This window comes from Anoplopoma fimbria, chromosome 17, assembly GCF_027596085.1.
Source record: "Anoplopoma fimbria isolate UVic2021 breed Golden Eagle Sablefish chromosome 17, Afim_UVic_2022, whole genome shotgun sequence".
NCBI lineage: Eukaryota > Metazoa > Chordata > Actinopteri > Perciformes > Anoplopomatidae > Anoplopoma > Anoplopoma fimbria.
In genome coordinates this window covers 19,866,848-19,882,454 of record NC_072465.1, presented here as the reverse complement: position 1 = coordinate 19,882,454, position 15,607 = coordinate 19,866,848, and the positions used below count along the sequence as shown (strand labels likewise).

General features: G+C 40.6%; 1 protein-coding gene across 4 annotated transcripts in view; it reads right to left on the bottom strand.

The window, feature by feature from the left end:
• Positions 1-1,409: 1,409 nt before the first annotated feature.
• arhgap9 (Rho GTPase activating protein 9) overlaps positions 1,410-15,607 on the bottom strand; it is a 40,557-nt gene continuing 26,359 nt past the window's right edge. For 3 of the 4 annotated variants that reach the window (XM_054616443.1, XM_054616445.1, XM_054616444.1), the window contains 14 exons: positions 14,892-15,044; positions 14,615-14,713; positions 13,751-13,812; positions 13,512-13,599; positions 12,810-12,905; positions 12,306-12,404; positions 11,779-11,884; positions 11,253-11,372; positions 9,520-9,618; positions 8,259-8,336; positions 7,879-7,932; positions 6,994-7,128; positions 5,278-5,383; positions 1,411-3,369 (listed from right to left, as the gene is read on the bottom strand). In XM_054616443.1, the coding sequence (XP_054472418.1) occupies positions 3,183-3,369; positions 5,278-5,383; positions 6,994-7,128; positions 7,879-7,932; positions 8,259-8,336; positions 9,520-9,618; positions 11,253-11,372; positions 11,779-11,884; positions 12,306-12,404; positions 12,810-12,905; positions 13,512-13,599; positions 13,751-13,812; positions 14,615-14,713; positions 14,892-15,044 (1,482 nt within the window). In that variant the 3' untranslated portion in view covers positions 1,411-3,182. Of the gene's footprint in view, positions 3,370-5,277; positions 5,384-6,993; positions 7,129-7,878; positions 7,933-8,258; positions 8,337-9,519; positions 9,619-11,252; positions 11,373-11,778; positions 11,885-12,305; positions 12,405-12,809; positions 12,906-13,511; positions 13,600-13,750; positions 13,813-14,614; positions 14,714-14,891; positions 15,045-15,607 lie in introns of all 4 variants that reach the window. The other variant, XM_054616446.1, reaches the window with a different exon arrangement.

Sequence of the window (15,607 nt, the reverse complement as noted above, 5' to 3'; positions counted from 1 at the left end):
CCTCGCGACTCAGTTTCCCATCACAGTAAACAGTTCCCATCACCACTCATGAGCTGCAGAGTTCTCATGAGTGGGGAGTAATTCTTTTTTTTTTGTTGTGGCTTTTTGTGGCTGTTTGCATAATGATTCATCAGATGTGCTGCTTGGTGCCTGTCAACCTGTGAATGTGGCATGCAGGGGGCTGAGCAGCTCTGCTGGTATTTGATACACTGAGCTTTATGTTAATGGTTGGTTGAGTAAACAATCGGCTACCCGTGACATTAACGAACCATAACGGGTGAGGTAGGTCAGATACTTTTGGGTGCCACACATCAGCAACATTGAGTCAGCTGTAGCACCAACAATCTGTGATGTTTTGACCTATTTCAGATTTTAAATGTGAGTAGTTGACATTTAATTAGGAACTTTGTCATGTTTGCGGTTTGCAGAAATCGACAGTCAGACAGCAGCTTCAGCATCACTTGCAAGGCTGCTGCAAACCCCATCCATGAGCAACAGGTTGTTAGATTGGTTGCTGAGCATTTCAAAGTTTCGATTCCCCGTACCAACGATGCAACAGAGCAAGCAGGCATGAGGGAAGAGACAGCAGAAGTGTCTCTTCTCTTCTCAAATCAATTGTTAACAACCTAACAGAAGAAAAAAGCCATGATACATATACAGTAACAAAAAGGCCCGTTGTTTGCAATGTGTCATCACGGCTGTGTTTCTTACTGCAAGAACAAAACATACAGATTGATTAACATACAGCTGCCCAAGCAAATCACAATAAAGTTTTCTTTCAAAAGTGGTTTGGACTATTAAATGTAACTTAGTTCTGAGAGTTTCTTGGATGTAAAACACGTAACAGATGAACATTTCACAACCTTCTTGTTCTGTTACTTCAACGATTAAAAGACAAATACCTACACATACTCCAAAAAACATTTTTGTTTAAGTGTTGCAGCTAAAAAATGAACTGACTACAGATGCAAAAAAGGTCTGGCTGTTACATTAAATCATATCATGTATGCCTGCACATTTAACTCTACTACTTATCATACAGCATTTATATTTTGCATTGTTCTAGATTTAATAAGGAATATTCAGACTGCCGTTAAAAATCACATGTGATTAATAACTGAAAGAAGAAAGAAAGAAAGAAAGAAAGAAAGAAAGAAAGAAAGAAAGAAAAAAGGGAGGCATTAAAAGTCAAAGTAATGGAGTTTCACTTTCCTTGCCAACACACTGCTGATTAGAAGGGAGTGGTGTTTGATTGTGTCCCTGACGGACTGATTCTATTTCAGGGAGCGATTAGCGCCCTCGCACCAAGTGAAACAAAACACATCACAGAGCTAGAGGCCACAGCAGCTTAATGCCACTGGGTTTTTATTGGAAGAGAAATCCCTTCAACTTCAGAATTTGGAGAGAGAACAAAAGATACTGTAAAAAAAAACGTAATGAATTTACATTTTAAGGGTGTTATATTTTTCTTTACATATGATATACTAAATGAAAACATTCGATCTAATGTGAGGAGGCACCCGACTGTCAAAAGACCAGAAAAAAACAAACTGGGAAACTGCAGTAAACTGTGATGACTATGTTCTTACAAGCATTTGGATCAAATAAACAAATGTGGTTGTTGTTTAAGTAGAAAAAAGAATCTGTGCCATTGAAATATAAGGACGACCTTGGACACACAATGATCAAAAGTTCAGATGACTCCCCATCAATCAGCTACACATCATTTAAGCCCTCTCCTCAATCACTCACATGACCTGAAATAATACCAACACAAAAAAGAATAAATACATCTAATAAAACTTTGCAAAATCTACGAGCTCTTCTCCCCCCTTCGTCCCTCTATTCTGCTCTTTCTTGTCTTTTGCCAAACCCACAGTCAATATAAAATTACCAAAGCCACAGAGTGAGAGGGTTTTGGGGGAAAATCCACATTTTTAAAACATATGCATTTCCAGTTCCTCTTTTGTTCTGTTATTAAAAGCAGCATTTGCACCAATCACAGGGGAAGCCTCCGCCCACTGCGCCTCAGAGGCCCACATACCTCCACACACTTCTAGTATCTCTCACGCTATCTAACCCACCGCTCGGTGCAAACAACCTGACAGACACATCCTGAGCAAATGTCACAACAATCAGTTTGTTTTCTTCTTTTTTTTTTTATTGCAGGAGAGTTAACAATCAGGTCCAAGCAATATTTTAACGACACACTGTTCATTTAAAAGCAAATGTATCATTTTGAATTTGGCTAATATATCAAGTTAAGGTTACACACTGTATCCAAAGTGCTACTAGTAGACAAAGACAGTAATTCACATATTTACAATTTCATATTTTTTAACTTAATCTGAGGAGTTTGAACTAATAAAAATAGAAGACGGATCCAAATTTGTACAATAAGGGAAACTTCAAAGGTCCACACTCACTACAACGTACTGTTTGGTACAAAAGGAACATTTGCTGCCCTGTTGGCACAAAAATCATGCTTTTATCTTTGAAGAGTTACCCGATGAACTTTACCTTTAAAGTCTGAAAGTCACATACAAACTCTTCATGGAAACACTGTATAACTTCAGCAGGGATTCGGTCACATTTACACGCCAAGCTTGCTTCCTGCTTGTTTGCATATATCACAGTATCCTCTGCTTTCCACTGCAGGTGGGATCTGTCCAGTCTTTCTGCAGGAGGTGCTGGTGCACGTGTTTTCACAGTGAGATGGTTCTGCTGAGTTTGGTTTCAGTGTCACGTTAAGACACATCCTTCCCCAAATATCTGATTAATACTCAGCTAGCGGGAAGAGAAAAATCACTTCTATGGCTTTTATTTATCCTGATTGAGTCTGAGACATCAAGGAAAAGTGACAAGGAGGCGTCTGCTCCAGCAGTTAGGAACACCAGGGCTGCATTCCACATTTGCAGTAAAAGACACAAGTAATGAAGCTAAAATTGGTTTGTTTTACTATTATTGTTTTAACACAGCTTTATATGGAGGCCAGATGTCATGATTAGCAGCTTTCTGTCCTGGTTCTTTCTACCCTATAATTATCTTTTGATGTGAAACCCATTTTACACCACATGAGTCAACAGGCAAAGAGGACAAACGTTACACTACTTGTGCCTTTGTCAGATCTTGAGGAGCTTTTTGAATCCCTGACCCAGCCTCTCCTCCTCTGTCCGAAAAGATCAAGAGGGGCCTCTTGTTCCAAAGATGTGGTCGAACTCGCTGAGGATGAGTTCCACCGCTTGGTTCTGGTAAACCATGTTCACCGCCATGTTGCCGTTGTCCCGCTCTGGACGCATCAGGGTCGGCCCGAACACGATGCCGATGTTCTGGGTGGTCATTCGGTTGGAGCCTGAAAGCGCCAACACTCTGCAGAGAGATTAAACACAGAGTTAAGACACGTTTTGCAGTTTGTGGATTTTAATTATTTTATTCGCGTTAGCATAATTGTTCTAGATACAACAGTGTCGGGCAGACCGCCGCTTTAGGCCCAGATAGAAATATCTCAGGAAATGTCGGATGGCTCGGCTAAAGTCTTTGCACAGACTTTAATGATCTTCAGATGATGTATTCTAATTACATTTTTTGTGTCATTTCCTCAAGCACCGCCACCATGAGGTTGACATTTGTGGTTTTTGAGTGAAATCTTTCAACAACTATTGGATGGATTGCCATAAAATTAGATACACACAGCCAGTGTCCCCTCAGGATGAAATGTAATAACTTGTAATAACAAATAATCTTTTCAACCATCATCAAGTCAGAATTTGAATCCATCCAGCAAAACTAATGACATCCCCTTTGTGTTTAGTCCTAATTAGCAAAAGTTAGCATGCTAACGTGTTAAACTAAGATGGTGAACGTGGTAGACATTAACCCTGCAAAACATTGTCATTGTGAGCATGTTAGCATGCAGATGTTAGCATTTAGTTCAAAGCAACACTCACAGAGAAGCTAACGTGGCTGTAGACTTATTCTTGTTTGAATTGATCTTTGGGACTGCAGGCACATAGACGACGGCTAACTGTCCATTCAGCTTCATTCTTGCAAGTCAGCATGTGACATCTTTATACTTTCTACAAACTCGGGACATTAACTAGAAAAATAAGCGTCCGACAGTAAGATCTTGTCTTTGCATGTATGTTCCTGTCCATATATCTGCATTTTATAATCTAAATTTGTGCACATAAGCGTCTAAATCCACCGCCTGTATCCACCTATGTTGGTGTGTTCGAGTGTGTGTGTGTGTGTGTGTGTGTGTGAGAGAGATTGAGGGGGACGCAGGAATGGGTTTAAGCCACAGCATGAGGCATTCTTCTAAAAATGCCATTCCCACCAAGCCACAGAAGCAGCCAGCAATTGCTCAAAACTTCCACATTAAAAAGAGAGGAGGAAAAAAGAGAGAGAGGGAGAGGAGAGGGAAGAGAAAAGAGAGAGGTTCCAGTGGTGGCGGCGGTGGTGTTGGTCTGCCTTCCAGCAGACGAACCACAAGGCTCCCATGGGACCTTCGAGGCAAGGAGGAGAGCGTGGGGGGACGGCGGAGGGAGGAGAGAGGAGGAGGAGGGAGAAAAAAAAAAAGGAGAAAGGGATGGAAAGAGGAGGAAGACGGGAGGAAGTGGAAAGGGAGAATACAAAGAAGAGAAGGAAGAGAATGAAGAGGAAGTAAAGGAAACGAAGAGGAGGCGACAAGGATTGATTGATTGAACAGGGAGATAATAAATGAGAAACAGAGCGAGGGGGGAGAGGAATGACAGCGGGGAGAAAATGAGAGAAAGACACGGAGTTGACAAATTCATGGGGCCCACCACACCCTGGCACAAACATCGGCCTCAGAACACGAACGCTCACCCCTGAGTGGAAGGAAAAACCATAGGCGGTAAAAAACACACATTTTATGTACTGTAAAAAGGAACTGGCTTGTAGAACATTGTACACCATTCATCTTCCTCCAGCCTTTTCATCTTCACAGGGACCCAAACTTAACAACAGTGTGATCCTGGTGCAGCACTGGCATACTTTAAGAGCTGTGGCCAAAGAACCCCTGACAGAAAATGACTGAGACCGACAAGGAAACTGCCCCCTCTTGTGGTCACATTTACAAAGAAAAGTTATGAGGAGGAGATTTAAATTTTTTTCCTACAAGGGGGCATCTGGTTCATTCCTTTGTGTCGAAATATCCCAGCGGGAGTATTCTGCTTTATGAATTGTGCCAGTTTCAGAGCAGAGAGACGGCGAAGACACAGACGAATGCATGCGGTTTTATTTCCGCCATCTCACCGTTTGAGATGGCAACACATGAACTGCAGCGTGTCATGGTTTGGAGGAGGCATGTTAAGCACCAGACACTTCAAACGATCCACTTTGTCCATGTAGTCCGACATCTCTGCAACACAGAGCAAGAGACGAGTCAGATCGCATTAAATGTCATCATTTGCATTCCGTTTCATGAATTTAATTAGTGTTGAAAACCTGATTTACATGCAGTGACTGAAATCACATGTAGTCTATTGGCATCCAATATCTTATCAAGATAAAGCCACATGCAGTTATCAACAATCACCACTGTGGTTTGATGTGAAACTGTGCACTGTGCAAGAAGTGCCATGAATTGATAAGAGTTCATACCATGAATGCATTTACATTTGTTATCATGTTTTCTTAATCAGCAACTTTTCTTACTAAATGTCATGTCTTTTTTAATGCTAGATTAGCTACAGTTTTAGGATAAGTAAAAGATATTATGATACTTTGCTGTATCACAGAAGTTCATGCAAAATAATTGATGAAGAACGCAGTTAAAGGAAATGTTTGATGATTTTCATTTTTTCTTCTTCTTTTTTTTAAGTCAACAAATCCAATGAAAAGATCAAATCGATGATCAGTGAATTGATCCTATTAACAAGTGTTCTATGTTAATCCCATTTGGTTTGTTCTTCACAACAATAGACCAACATTGTTGTTCAAAACTATTAAAAACTTCAATGAGCTGAACTGGATGGCATGCTCCTTTATTATGAAGTCATAAAAAGTCACTAGAGCATCAAATGTGGACTGAAAATAGTCCCCATACTTTTATCTTTTTGAGTAACCTTTGCTTAAACCTACAGTTCATCGCTGTTTTCATAATTTTATTGGGTTTAAAAAAAAATGGGTGGCCTGTTTATAAATGTTCAAATCTGAATGGACCACCAGGAACAAGGTAGAAAAGTTGCAAAGTATTGAAAGATGAACTAACACATTGTTGGTTTAAGTCATTTCATGGCATTTTTGACAAGAAGAAGAATATAGAATAACAAGTATGAGAGGAGTATTATGTGAGAAGTGCAAAAAAACAACTCTTTTTTTTAAATTCAATACAGCTCAATAAATTTCAGTTTTGTCAGGATGCAATTATTCTTCTCTCGTGTTGGAACTCGAGCAAATTTCTTTTTAAGAAGCACCATTTTATTTTAGTGTCCATATATCTTTCATGATATATGTGGTGTTGTGAAACATTTTCTGGAGGAGGAAAAGTGCTGTAAATACAGTATATTCTGTAATCACGAAAATGACTTTCACCACAGTTTGAGAAAGTGTGAAAGAGCTCAAGTTAAGAGGGGAGTGAACTCTCTAACCCAGATTCCTGGTTTTGACTCATAGAAACCACAACAGTGTTGTGAGTATTCAAAATAAAAAACACATCAGAGGAAAACATAATAAGGTGACATTTTAAAGTATCATATGCGGGCATCCTTATGGTCTCATTCCCACTTTGAGTCCGGACTGGGACTTTTATGCTTATTATCCCCCTTTTCTCTCTTTCCTCTCATCTCCTGTCGGCTGTTTTCTTATTTCATACAGACTTTGAAAACATATATCCAAAGGAGTGTTGTAATTTCTACCTTAGATGGATCTTAGATGAGTGTCATTCTGTATAAAGTGACGCTCCACATGAAGGGGGAATGTGTATTCAGTAAATATAAAATAAACTGTGGGCTGAAGCCGGTCACTCACTGACTGTCTCCACGATGTCGGTGAAGAAGCCAAAGGGCACGAGGGGCTCCGGAAGCTCGCGAAAGAAAAGTTTCAAAGCTCCCGTGACGACATGAATGTCCTCCCATTCACTCTGGTCCAAATCCAGCTTCTCCTCTGAGAGACATGGAGGGAGGAGGAGGAGGAGGAGAAGACAAACACACAGACATGGTCAGAGGAAGTGAACGGAAGGCAAGGCAATGTGGAAAAGAGAGACAAAGAAGTAGAGTTACAGTCACAGTTTTGTTTAGCGAACAACATCAACAGAGCGGAGAGTGTATTCATGTCAGTGCTGAGGCGGAACATGAAGGCTTGTAGCTGCAGGAGGGAGATAGAAATGGTCTTTGAACATCAGAGAAGACACAAAAGCACAAACACATGTAAAGCGCACATTTTCTTAAAGTCTATGCCTGACCAATGCTTCTCAAATTGCACAATAAGAACGTAAGGGAAGAAAATAAATAGCTTTAATTTGACCTCAGTGTCAAGAGGTTCAACATTTATGATACAAACAAGTATCTAACAATGAGAAACATTAGTCAGTGAGATTAAAACACTGCACAAGCTGCAGCTGATCCTCTGTTTCGACCACTTGGTGGCAGTCATGCACCGCGTGAGACGTCGCTGTACAACCTGCTGCTTGTTATTACATCAGAAAACTTAAAGCAGAAAAGCCTAAGGGACACACATACATTAAGCAAATGGTAGCACAACCAGCAAACTGTTGGGTGCACTCCTCAGCTCTCCGTGTTTCAGTCTGTGTGTGGGGAGTTTTTTGGGCATTATCAAACAGATGAGGCACAAAAAAACAAGCAGGCTGAGTAACACGTGAAAGCGGCTGATTTTTCCTCGTCGGTCTGAATCTACCTTGTACAAACTCCGCAGGGAACATGTAACGTCCATCTGTAGTCACCGCTCGCTCTGCAAAAGCACCAACAGTTACTCAGTGGGCTTACCTCAGCGTCCACTTTATCAAAAGGAAGTAATGTAGTGGGGGCGAAACATTCAAGTTTCAAGCAGGTGTACAGTGAGTGTGTGATGTAGTTACACAATCTCATAAGTAATCAGAATGAACAGAACAGCATCAGATGGCATTTATCTTGATTTTAAAAGAAGGAACTTGCTCCCTCTTCTCTCCTCCCCCAACATTTTCCCCTTGCAGGTTTCATTCATTGTAAGAGACAAAATTAGTCAGAATTAATCATCGATACAGATCCGCTTTTTTCCCTCCTCCCCTTCATCCTCACCGTGGTCCACCAGGAAGCGTAGTTTCTGAATCACTGCCAGGTTTCCCGACACTCTGTAGATGCCGTCAGTGTCCAGTCCTGTAAACATACCGCACAGAGCTGGTTAGATCTCTAGTGTGTCTGAGCATCTATTAACCCCTCAGGAGGTTAATATCAAAACTAAACTGACATTCATTCCATTATTAAAGCCTGACTTCATGAGTGTAAAATATAAAAATAGTTTCCTCAGATTTCAAGGCAGTCAGAGCTGACATAATTGTTTTACTTTTCTGCACATAAATAATTGAGTGTGCCTGGGAAGTTTGTTTTGTTGCATAAGTGCCCAAAAGCGCCTGAATAAAGTCAAGCAAAAGCACATCGTGACACATTTAGACATCTAAAAAAAGTAACACTTTGCATGATCACATGACCCCTTACTTCCTCCTAACATTTCACAGCGTGATGTTTGATGAAGTGCCTACAAAGTTTTTTAATATGATATTGACTTTCTGCTTTCTCCTCACTGGTTTCAATGTCCGACATTGTAGAACAAGTCAGGTTCATTGATTATCAACATCCTCATATGATTATATTCTGTATTTTTTCTTTCAACAATAAATCCCATAAAGAATAAACGCTGTGGTCAAGTCAGAACAAGTCAGGCTTTTGTGATATATTGATTATTAATATCAGAGCGGCAGAGGTGTGACTTCTCTTTAAGGACACACATGCATGCTTGTTTGTATTTGAATTAACATGGTAAGCTGAAAAACAAAATCTACAGTCTTCCTTTCCTACTGCAATTATTATGTTCTGTAACTATGAAGTATTTTTGCGTAAGCTACTTTGCCCTCAAACTTTTTCAGTCTGTCAAAGCCTTGAATGTAAATGTCTCAATCTGAAACAATAAGACAAGCCTCTTGTAGTCAAAACATTGATTTTTCTTTTTTTGTGTGAGTATTAAATATTTATTTGCAGCATTTTTCCCAAACAGTTCCCAAAACAACTCAATTTTCTCTCATTTAGATCTGTCTCCAGCTGGCAGCTGTCACGACTTCCTCTCTGTGGGCGTTTTTTAGTCGCCTCTCTGTCGGGCAGTCACACACATTTTTCAGTAAATGTTTGTTAAGTGATTTATATCACGGAGCTGAACCGAAGGTGCACAACTGCTGTCAAGTGACTGATGCTCCAAACAGGATTGAGGAGTGTTTCCTCATATGTCCATCTTTTAAGTTGAGACTCGCATTAACAGGAGCCGGCTGTGTGTTTGCAGTGTTCGTACCTCTCTTCTCCACAGCGTCGGTACAAAGTCTGACGAAGCGAGGGACCGTGTTCTTCTCTCTCTCACAGAGCATCTCCAGGCGACAGCCAAACACCTGATCTGAAGGGGCGATGACGGACGGACACAAACGCAGAAACACAAACACACTTTTTATGTCTGTTCAGTAGTTTTCTTTTTTCTCTCTCTCAGATAATTGTGCTAAGACATGATGTAAGAGCTACAAGCTCAAGTTTATCTAGAGCTACATTTACTGCTCACTATGGACTAAAACCTCCAGGTTCCCAGCAGCGATATAAGCTCTCCCTTGATGATGCAATGCAACATGTACTGTACTATATATCCTGTAGGGTAGGGAAAAAAAGAATAGGCAACCCTTCACTCCAGGGTATGCTACCATTATATCATGTTGTGTTATCTCTGTGATGTACTTGCTTGTGAGAATGTCATCCAATCAGTCAGTTTAACCATAACTAGAGCGTAGTCATCTTTTTTTATAAATCCACCCATACTTCAACTAATCCGAGCCGCTTCTTCAGTTCTAATAACGTGCATAAAAGAATACATTACGCCTCCTAGTGGATGTGGATGTAGTTGAGGTTACAAAATATGTCAAAAACTTGAAGGGAGCTGTAGTGCTGGTGGCCTTGGCATCGGTGAACATGTAAATGCAACACCTCGGGTTGAGACTGGATGGAAACCTTTGCTGCATGTATTGCTTCCTCTTTTTCTGTCACCACACTAATGCTTACACATGTCACACAAACATGTAAATTTCAAATATAAAACCAATGTAATAAGAGAGCTCATGTTTGCTACTAGAATATTTGACCTTCTTTATTAGTTTTATTTTGCCCCTAAGATCACTTATAATATTCCTAATTATCTAAAGATGCTGCTTTGTCTAAATGTCTTTTAGAAGCTGTTGTGGCTGAACGCGAAATTATTATTATTTTAAGAGTTCTTTTTATAATAGTCATGAGAATAAGGAACAGCTATTCAAAAAGACTCATTATAGAGGAAGTCTTATAGAAGAAGCTATAAAAGTGTTCATGCACAGATCGGTGACACATTTTCTGGGTGACAAATTAAAGGACAAACCAGCATAAGGTAGTAAGCTGTTGTGTCACCATGATATAAAGTCTCGAAACTCAACTTGAACAACATCCTCACAAAAATATTCTCTCAATTGGTGTTGACTGACCAAAATCTTATATAAAAAAGATGTTCAATTAGTTTGAGACTTAGTGAGTGTGAAGGCCATAACATATCATTTGGATTCTGATAAGACTTTTATAATCAAACCATTCAGTGACCCCTGGATGGAGCATCTGAATGCAATGTGTTTCTCAATCAATTAAAGATGTGATGGTTGCTACGGTCGTGGTAGAATGCACTTTTTGCAATTTGCTTTGAATAAAAGCGTCGGCTAAATAAATGTAATGAAATGTAACAATAGTGTTGTAATCAGCGGACAAGTAGTGTGAAAAACTTCATACTAAACAGACGAGGAGGATTGCGATGCATATTCATGGGGGATGTGGCATCATCGAAGCATAAATAGTCAAATTTCTTTCAGCCATTACAACTGTGATGCAGCTCAGTTAAACAGCAAAATATATTCAACTTCCCCAAAAAAGTCCAGAGAAAGGTTTTCAGCTGCAGAGGTTCAGTTTTACAGTAATATTAAGGACATTTGCTTTCAAACAGTGTAAAACTTCTAAAGGAACTCTCACCTTTAATGAGCCCTTTCTCCTGCAGCGCCTGCAGAGGAGGTCTCTTTAGGATCAGCTTCTTCAGCCGGGTCTTCACTCTCTTCCTCTCCGTGTTCTCCAGGTTGGACGACGAGCGAGGGACTGCAGAGGGAGGAGAGGAGGGGGTGGAGGAGGAGGAGGAAGAGATGGAGGAAGAGGAGGTCAGTGCGGGGCGTTGGGTTGCGGCGGGGCAGGAGATGAGAAGATGAGGCGGGATGGTGGTGAGAATGAAAAGCGGGAGGGCCGGGCGACGGCGGAGGTGAGACAAGACTGACGGGGGGATTATTTGCCACGGGGGCCGCGTGAAAATATAAGTGGGCTGGATGGAGGAGAGGATGGAGGAGAGGATGGAAGGATGTAAGAAGCCTGTGTGGAAGTTTAGAAAAAAAAAAAGAGTGATGATGATGATGGAGTGAGAGTAAACTGAGGTGGAGGGCGGGGCCAGCTTTAATGAGAAGGAAGGAAGTCGGAGTGGAGCGATGAGAGGCGTTGCTTGGTTACGACTTACGCGACGTTCTCCTGTCATCCTCGTCTCCGCTGTGTTCCAGCATCTCCACGCTGCCCGCTCGCCTCAGAGAGTACAGGAGGACGTTGTCTAACGGGTTCTCACGGTCCTGGAAAGCAGGCAGACAAACATTACATCATTATCTTACATTATTTGTTCAAAGTGTCTCCTCGGAAGTCCAATGGAGAAACATTTACACACCAACATTAAAACCCATTAAATAAAAAGAGAAATTTGTCCCGGAAATCAAGATTATGCTTTAATTCAGAGTTTATCTGACACTGGATTTTAGAGAGTGAGATTAAATAGTCTACATATGATATGAAAGAAAAAATAAGAAAAATAATAATATAAAGAACCAGACAGGAAGGAGTTAAAGGATGTGAGTTTGAGGTTAAGTAAAAAGCAGTGGAGAACATGATCGTTATATTCGGAGGGTATGACGCTATTTTGATTAAAAGGGAGAACATTCAACCGCTGAAAGAGAAGTGGTTTATTGAAAATACAACTGTGTGTGTTGTGAGCCTCACCAGTCTGTCGATGACGTTCTGGATGGTGCTGTACCACTCTTTGATCAGAGAGCCCGTCTCCGACTGCAAAAGGAACTCGTTGCCCGTCACTGTCCTCAGCTGCAAAACGCACATTTACAAACCAAATGAATGGGTGACGAACCGTCCGCAAAAATATTTTTGGTGTTTCATACGTCTTATTTAATCAGTTTTTCAGGTGTCATGTGTTAAATTCAATCATCTGAGATCAGACATTTGTTGATTTTTAACATAGTACATCACTTGAATGTCATCTTCCACATTTCACTCATTTTTAATTCTTCCTCTTCCTCACTGTGGGTCATAGAGGGTGAACGGGTGAAAGGAAGCTTCCTACTCTCACTTCCCTCACTGATAAGAGTTCTTTGTTTGACAGAAATACTTTTCTATGTTTACTACTTATCTGCTATGACATCATCATCAGCTCACTGCAACAGTCAGACCATTTTAAAAAGAACATTCTTCTACCACAATGTCTTTTATAACCTTGAAGACGTTCTTCTTGCTGGACAGGTCGTTGGCCCAGTGCAGCTGTGCTCCTCTTAAATCCACGCTGCTCTCCGGGCGACTATTTCCTGGTTTCTGTTTTGTAAATAAACAGGTACACACACACACACACACACACACACACACACACACACACACACACACACACACACACACACACACACACACACACACACACACACACACACACACACACACACACACACACACACACACACACACACACACACACACAAAGTACTGTTCCATTAGTTGGCTGAATTGACCCATTTATGTTCCCTAAAACGTTTGGGGTTTTTTTGCGGGTAATCGCTTTCTGCCCTCTTTAAGTGACTCTTTACATAATGGCCAACTTTCACACACACAACACCTGCAATAGCTTTTAGTCACATGTTGCGTTGATGTGTGTCATTTCACTGTGAAAAACATGCAGAGATTTGTGCAACATAGCGGACGGAAACATCCAGCTGTGTGCTCACTTCCTGGGTTAGTCAAAAGTCACTGATCTGACCAGAGTCAGCTGGCTTCAAAAGTCACTTCACAATGTATAAAATCCAAAATTAAAAAAATTCACCATGCAGAAAATAAATCCCATCTGCACTTAGAAAATGACTAATTTATGTTTCTAAACATAATACCTGGACTAAAGGCATTAAACACAGAGTTTGTCTGAGCTCTTACCCAGCTGGAAGGTGTCTGTGATTTAGGATCTTTGAAGAAAACCAGACTGTTCCCGACCAACACCACCCAGGAGGGACTCCAATTTTTTCTGCAACCCAACACACAGATATATACTTGTCAGATTGGGATTCATCCCAGCGAATCATACACGCCGTAATTTATTCAAACACTATATCTACACAAAGAGACGCAATCCAATTCGTTTTTTCTTTAATGGGAGCACCACATAGACGTCTCACCTGAGTTTCCTGCCTCCTTCTGCTATCTTTGTCTTGTTCAAGAGGCCGGCTTTCTCCAACTCCTGAGAACACATTAACAGTGATTAAACCACAATCTGCAAGATTCAAGCAGTAATATTTATACCGTCACACTAATGCTATCACTCAGGGTAGGCATGAAAGGCTTGAATAATGAAATGTTAACAGTAAAGTAAAGCAGAGGGCTTTTCCTCAGTGTAACACACTGCATCCTGAGCGAACCCATTTAGCCTGAATGTTGCATCATTCAAAAAATAGCGGGAGGGGAACCGCTCTAAAATCTCCCACTGCGGTATGGCCCTGTTTAAGGTGTAGGAGAGAAGAATTAACACTTACTATGAAGACATAAGTGTTGAGTACAGCATATAAAGACAGTGAGGAACAAACTGAGGAAAAAGCAGGGGTTTTAAAGAGAGAACAGAGAAAGAGAAAGATAGGAGTATTTGGTTTATTTAATCTTAATAGGATGTGAAATATCCACCGCTGAGAGTTAGTTTATTTGCTGTTCTCAAATAATTTAAAATTACATTTGAACCACTCAAGTGAATCTTTCCAGATACAATTACCTAAATTAATCCAAAAACCTCACAGTGGACAGTTCTCTATTTTTTTAAATTATAGATTTTTTTTCCCAAAACATTTCAGTTTAGACTTTTTTTTATTATTATTATTCTTTTTTTAGATTTTGATAGTTTAAAAAGGAGTATCTCAAAAGTTAAGCATGCCTGGATGCTAAAAGTAATTATGTGCCCAAAGCTGTCTATCTCTTTCAATCTAAAAAAAAACAAAGGAAGAGAGGTATGTACAGGTATTTTCACATCAATGTGAAAGTGAGTGTTTTCTCACCGGTGTGCAGCCATCGCTGTCTGGAGAGCTCTGAGGAGACGGAGGCTCCACGACGATGTTGGTCACGTTACGGGAGCAATCTCTGCACTGCTGGACCAGCTGAAAGAGAGAAAGTGGGCCACGTCAGCGGCGTTCATTTGTCTGAATATGTATATGTGCACATTTCCGGGGTTCTGTATTTAAAGTGTTAAAGTTCAATTCCTCTTCCCGCTGCGTGTCTGTGAATACTGTACACACAGTTTGTAGCCCTGCGTGTTTGTGCTCTGGAGGCGAGTACCTTGCCGTTCTCAGGCAGGATCATAGATTGAGAGTGGCTGAGCTGCTGCTTGACATCATGCAGGGCGTCAGAGTCATGGCACCGGGCATCGGCATTGCTGATATTTGCTGCCATTGTGCTCAGGGTGTCAGAGGAGGCGGCGTGCTGCATGCTCTTTAGGGTTAAAGGTCGGGGTGAATGTTTGGGTCAGTGGTGAACAAGGGAAAGAGCATTCACTTTACAATAAATACAACATGCCACCATTGTATTTTAACGTCTGTTTATCCTGTTGGAGCTGATAAGTGTTTGGTTTTTCTACTGACACTATTGAAGAACCTTAACTGTACATTTAAGTATTGAGCTCTTGTCTAGAGGAACCTTAAATGAGTGCAACAGTAAAATCTTTATAAGTTCATAAACAATTAAACTCACAAACAAGCAACAGAAAGGTCAGGGCCTTTTCAAAAGGTAAGCATGCAGTTTCTCCCTTATTTTCTTATATGAGCTACTGGTGACATTTATTATCACTTTACTTTGCAGTTACAATTCATGCAAAAAAACATGCAAAACATGTGAACTTATCAAGGAAGACATTAACTCCTCCAAACTTTTGGTATTTTAATCTGTGAAGTGAAGCACCAGACACCCTGTTTACCTTTATAGCCTTCAAGCAGTAATTTGTTCCAATCGGCTGTTTTAAATTTCCATTCCATGTTCTAACTAGAGATGAGGATCTT